This window comes from Corvus brachyrhynchos, unplaced genomic scaffold (genome assembly GCF_000691975.1).
Source record: "Corvus brachyrhynchos isolate BGI_N302 unplaced genomic scaffold, ASM69197v1 scaffold218, whole genome shotgun sequence".
Lineage (NCBI taxonomy): Eukaryota > Metazoa > Chordata > Aves > Passeriformes > Corvidae > Corvus > Corvus brachyrhynchos.
Window position 1 is genome coordinate 206,780 of NW_008239321.1, and position 6,062 is coordinate 212,841.

Here is a 6,062-nt window from a genome sequence, read left to right on the forward strand (position 1 = left end):
TGCCCGAGTGCGAGCGGCTGGCGCAGGTGAGGCGGGAGAGAAGCCTGGCGGGGTGGACGGGCTGAGTCATGGCGCGCTAGGCCGCGCGTGGAGGTGGCGCGGAGCGACCCGCGGCCGCATCCTACCCCACGATGCGGTGTTGAGGGGTCTGGTTGCGGGTTCTCCGTGCCGTGCTGGGGAAGGGAAGGAGTGGGGCGGCTCCGCCGTTTCAGGACTGTGTGGGAGGGTGGGAAGGAGGGAGGTTGGTGGCCAAGCAGAGGGTGCCTGAGCCCTGAAACTGCTCTCCAGGGTAGTGGTCACGGCCCCAACCCTGCCAGAGCTCAAGGAATGTTTAGACAACGCTCTCAGGCACATGGATTCTTAGGGAGGTTCTGTGCAGAACCAAGGCGAAGAGATGCACTCGATGATCCTTGTGGGTTCATTCCAGCTCAGTCTGTTCTGTGATTTTGAGACGGGACGGGGTTTCGGGGCGCAGCCTCGCGGGTGAGGGAACCAGCGGGCCCCAGTCCATCACAAGGGCCGTGGCTCTTCCCCGCAGCCCCTGCTCGCGGGCATACGCGGAGTTGCTTGTTCATCCCGGGGCTCTGTACGCCGGAGCTACCTTCGTGTAACAGGTCCCGGGGCACGTTGGACAGGCAGCGCTTTAACTCGGTTACATGCGAGCCCCAAGGAGCTGGAATGGAGGAACAGAGCCAGGAGAGGCGCTAGGGCTGTCTCTGCCTCCTTCGGCTCAGTAAACAACGTCTGTGTACACACCCTGTGTGACCGCAGGATGTGTTGCACGTGGGGTCATAGTGATTGAGCATACGGTGTTTCATAAAAAAATTCTTCTGTGACGTGGAGATTCTTGTGCCCCTCAGATCTCAGAAAAGACAGAACCATGGAATTACAGAATGGTTTGGGTTGGAAGAGGCCTTAAGCTCATTTCATTCCACCCCCTGCCACAGGCAGCGACACCTTCTACTAGACCAGGTTGCTCCAAAACCGTACAAATTGGCTTTGAACACTTCCAGGGATGGGGCAGCCACAGCTTCCCTGTTGTTGCTGTCATTTGTTGTCCCAGTAGGATGGCATCTGACTCTTCACATGCTGCAAATGCTCTGCTTGATCCATGTGTTTCAAGACACACGTTGTACAGTTCTGAAGGCAGTAGCCTTAAGATAAATAAATTGCATCTTACATTATCTTAAGGCTATTGAATGGAGAGCAGGCACAAGGATTTTGTCCTACAGGCACAGCTCTGCAGAGGAATGGACACCATGGCCATGTTTCATTCTGCAAAACATAAATTCTGTGGCAGTAAGAGCACATCCTTGATAAACCATTGTATGTAGTCTACAATATTTCAGCTGGGATGTTTTAGAAACAAATTTCATTTTCTGTGGTTTGTTACTCATTTTCTACCCGTTTTTTGTTTCTAGTTTCTAACCATCTTTTGCAGCCCTACCACTGCCATGGGCTGCTACAAATTCACCCCTATTAACTTTTTTTTTTTAACAAGATATTTGCTAGGAATTGCAACTTAGGACTAAAAGTACATTGTGGTATCTTACACTCCTCTAAACAAAGGCAAATACAGTTCTCAAAACCCCTCTAAAACCAGGACTATTATAATTCCATGCTTAGCCTGTAAAGGTTGTAGTTTATACTTTGTATAATACACTGTAATTAAGATATGAATATGGGTGGAAGTAATAGGTGAACAATTTTTTTGGCCAAGGTGTTTAATTGCATATCTAATCTCACTGAAAGCTCTGTTTTGGCCAGAGAAGAAATGAGTCTTCCACGCAGCTCAGTGAATGTGAGCTCACCAAACCTGTCTGAAACTTGCCAGGTTTCTCTCCCAAGGCAGACAACTTGGAGCATGTGTTGTGCAAAAATGCCACTAGTACCTCTCCAGTTCTATCTCTGTGTAGAACCATGTCTTTAAAGTTAGTGCTATGCATACTTTTTTTTAAAGGAAAAAAAATTAAAATGAGTGTACGGGCTGGTCTGTGTTTTTATTTATGTGAGAATTTGAGCTACTCTCAGTTTAAACTGAGTTATGTTCTTGACTCACGGAGATATTTGTTTGCCCGTCTTATTAGGAAGGAAGATTGCAAGAAGTCATTGAAAACCTTCTCTCCCTGGAAAAACAAACACGGACGGTGAGTAGTGTATGGTGGTGCTGGGATGTGCTACACACCTCATGTTCCACTGTGTTAAAGTCATGAAGGGACTTGCAGTATCCTTGGAGCATCAGTTTATCCTGTCTCTAACATGCTCTTGGTTTGTTACAGGCTTCTGACATGGTCTCCACATCCCGAATCTTAGTTGCCGTAGTGAAAATGTGTTACGAAGCTAAAGACTGGGATGCTCTTAATGAAAATATTATTCTTCTATCAAAGAGAAGAAGTCAGTTAAAACAGGTGAATTTAATCCTTCAAAACAAAATATAAAACTGTATTCTGGAGCTGTATTACATACCTGGTTCCCCCATATGTGTAGGGACTTTCTGTGTAAAGATGGTGGTTCATCTTTACACTCTTCTGCAGGGTGTATTGTAGACATATTCTTCATGTTCAGATGTGCATTAAACAGAGTTACTGCAATTTTTTGTGCTCGTATGAAATGTCTGCTTTGCGTGCTTGCTTTTGAAACTGGCATACTTTGGTATAAAGCACTTGCATTTTAGAAAGTGTGAAGTTTGTTGCACTCTGTGTGTTCAGTTTGACTTAAATAGAAGTCAGCAATAGGTAATTTTAATGGCATCATTGGTTTAGGAAGGAAAGGGTTACCTATTGTTTAGTGTGCGGAATCATCACTAGTGTGTGTAAGAGTACAGTTTAGTTCTCTGACTTGCACAGACTGTAGCTGAAGGCTTGAATCATTCCAGCTGAATTTTGAGGAACTTTTTGAGGAAGACATTTCTAGAAGTTTTAATTCTGGGTTTTTTTTAGAAGTAGGTATTTTAATAATAATTTTACCAGCTTTGTCAGCATTGTTACCAGAAGTGCACATTCTAGTACCTGTGCTTGTCACTGAAGGAAACATCCCTCTTCCTTCCCTTCCTGAGGAATCTACAGGTGTTGTAAGGAGAGGGGGTAGTGCACAGAGTTAAGAGAAGATACACATCTCTTCAGCCATGCGGGTCTTAGAGCAAGCAGAGAAGTTCTGCCAGTCCATGTGAGTCTTGTGGATTTGGCAGAAGAGGAATTGCTTTTCAGGATAGAACTGCATGGCATGGATTATTTTCACTATTGGAAAAACTGAGATGAAAAAAATGACAGAACAGCATCCCATTTGCCTTGTAGCATCAGTCAATAGCATCATTGTACACATCTTCATGAATCAAAGTGAGGAGATAGACTCTGTGTGCTTTTTGCTGAAATGAGTCTCTTTAGTGTGATGTGAAACTATTTTTTACTTACCTCTGAGTGTTATAGCTTGAATTCATTAGGGAAATCTAAAACAATAGTATGTCTTTCCTCTCTGTTTTCATACTAGGCAGTTGCTAAAATGGTCCAGCAGTGCTGCACTTATGTTGAAGAAATCACAGACTTACCAGTCAAACTGCGCTTAATCGACACATTGCGTATGGTCACAGAAGGAAAAGTAAGATTTTGTTTTAAGGCTCAATGTCTAAAAGGTAGAATAAAAATGTTCACCTTCTTTAAAAGCGTGGTTTCTTAGCATTATTTTTTTAATCCTGTGCAAGTAAGAGCAGAAGTAATTTTTAAATTAACCTGAGAAGCCAAATAGTTTATTTCTGTCTAAAAGACTGCAGATATTTTCCATATTTAAATCATATGCTGAAACACTGGTCCATGTTCCTATAATGTAGTTATCTAGATGTATTATTAATATAGTTAGTAATACATTTCAAAATTCTAAAATACCATTTACTTTTCACTTTTTCATATGTCATGTATTTGAATTTGGTAGAGAAATGGGCAGGTTTAGTTTAATTTCTCCTGCACTTAGCAAGGTGTTACATATAGTTATGGTAATCAGAAGGTGATACCAAAGCATTATACCAAGTGAGTTACTTATATTGTGTTCCTTTTGCTTTAAGAAAATAAAGAATTCTGAATTAAGGCAAATTTGTGTCAATGTTATGACTTCTGTCTGTTAGTCTAAATTGTTAGTAATCAAGTCTTGTTGATTAATGGCTGGTTAGGAGTAAGTGAAATAATTTAAAGGGGAGTACTTAGTACACACTAACCATAAAATGTAACTTCTATCTGTTTCAATATATTCTAGTAGACAAAATATTTAATACTTTATTCACAGTGCATATCCCTTTGTGTTTGCTTGAAGAATCATAGGTCATTTTTAGATTAATTTGGTCCAAAAAAGTTTGGTGTGTCAATTATCCACTGTATTTCATCAGTGTATATTGTGGATAGTGCCAGTGTAGTGGATGGATACACAACAAATTAAGTGGTTGTATGATGACAGCATCAAGTGTATTTCCCAGGGGGCTTGCAGTCTCAGAGTTAGCACTCCTCTTTAAAAAATTAGTGTTTAAACTCTTCCTTCTGCCCTCAGATATATGTGGAAATTGAGCGTGCTCGCCTGACAAAGACACTTGCAACAATAAAGGAACAGAACGGGGAGGTGAAAGAGGCTGCCTCGATTCTGCAAGAGTTGCAGGTAACGCCTTGGAACTTAGAAGTGCATCAGCAATAGCAATTAATTCTGACTGTTCTGAGATTGTTTAGAAACTGAATCAGGTATCTTTGCAGAAATGCCTGGAATGAGATGAATTGTTATTAGTGAAAGTGCAGTTCAGCTTTAACTGCTTTTGTTAATGTCATGATTGGGTTACACAGAATATTTTCCACTTGGAAAGTGGATTTCAATTCTCTACCTAGTTCATTGAGTTTAGTGTTGGTGGATTCTTTGGTGTAAGTGGAGGTGATAATTAAAATGGAATAACCTTTATTCTATTTTCACTTGCTCTGTAATAGCTTTTTTTCTGTTGTTTTGTTTTGGTGTGTTCCGCCTCCAGACAACCTCCCACTCTTCTGGCACAGTTAAGCCTTCACTTGATTTGACTTTGACAACATTAAGTAGTTACATTTTCATTTCAGGTGGAAACCTATGGTTCAATGGAAAAGAAAGAACGTGTAGAATTTATCTTGGAGCAGATGAGACTCTGTCTAGCTGTAAAAGACTATATTCGGACTCAAATTATCAGCAAAAAAATAAATACAAAATTTTTTCAAGAAGAAAACACAGAAGTAAGTCCTTGGAGGATTTCTCACTCTTTCTCCCTCCCTCCACACAAATTTTAATCTGACTTACTTCTCTTCGGGTCCAAGTGTATTTATTTAAATCTCTCTGTTTTCTGGGGTTCAGTTGAATTTCATTTACCGGTCATGGAGCTGTGTTAATTTGACTTTTTGATACTGTTTCAGAAACTAAAGTTGAAGTACTACAACTTAATGATCCAGCTGGATCAACATGAAGGCTCCTACCTCTCCATCTGTAAGCACTACAGAGCCATTTATGACACTCCCTGTATCCAGGCTGAAAGTGAAAAGTGGCAACAGGTAAAAAAGCTGTACATAAAAATGTCTGCATTTCCATGTGACAAATACCCATATCTTACCACATCGGTGTACAGTGGATGAAATAGCTCATCAGTCTGTTTTTATTTAAATGGTTATATTAACAAATTGGTTAGTTGAAAACAGATATGATAAAGTTGATTTCAAAAGAATGTTTATAACCAATATCTTTATTATATTATCTTTGAAATTGAGAAGGTCTCAACTGTTTCATGCAAGTGTAGAGATTACAAACAGTGTGCAAGTGTGGTCTCAGTGGTGCTGTTCTGTGTGCAGTACAGATGTATTTCACGTTTGAAAAGATTTTTTTCTTCACGTATTTATTTGAAATACTAGAATTTTGGTTAACCTGTGTCAATTTAAATGTACCACAGTTCACTTCTGCAAGATGACATCAGTTTCACCTTAGTTTCTTAATACACTGAGATTAAATCTTTTGCTTATTAAACTCTTAAGTTTTGTAATCAGTGTTGGCAATTCTTCTGTCTCTGGAAAAAACCCACACTC

The 6,062-nt window shown here is 40.5% G+C and overlaps 1 protein-coding gene across 1 annotated transcript in view; it reads left to right on the plus strand.

Annotated features, from left to right (window-relative positions):
- Window positions 1–6: 6 nt before the first annotated feature.
- Window positions 7–6,062, plus strand: part of PSMD12 (proteasome 26S subunit, non-ATPase 12) — an 8,649-nt gene continuing 2,593 nt past the window's right edge. The window contains exons 1-7 of the mRNA XM_017740777.1: window positions 7–26; window positions 2,088–2,147; window positions 2,280–2,408; window positions 3,487–3,594; window positions 4,531–4,635; window positions 5,076–5,225; window positions 5,403–5,537. Coding sequence (XP_017596266.1) covers window positions 2,289–2,408; window positions 3,487–3,594; window positions 4,531–4,635; window positions 5,076–5,225; window positions 5,403–5,537 — 618 coding nt within the window. The 5' untranslated portion in view covers window positions 7–26; window positions 2,088–2,147; window positions 2,280–2,288. The remainder of the gene's footprint in view (window positions 27–2,087; window positions 2,148–2,279; window positions 2,409–3,486; window positions 3,595–4,530; window positions 4,636–5,075; window positions 5,226–5,402; window positions 5,538–6,062) is intronic.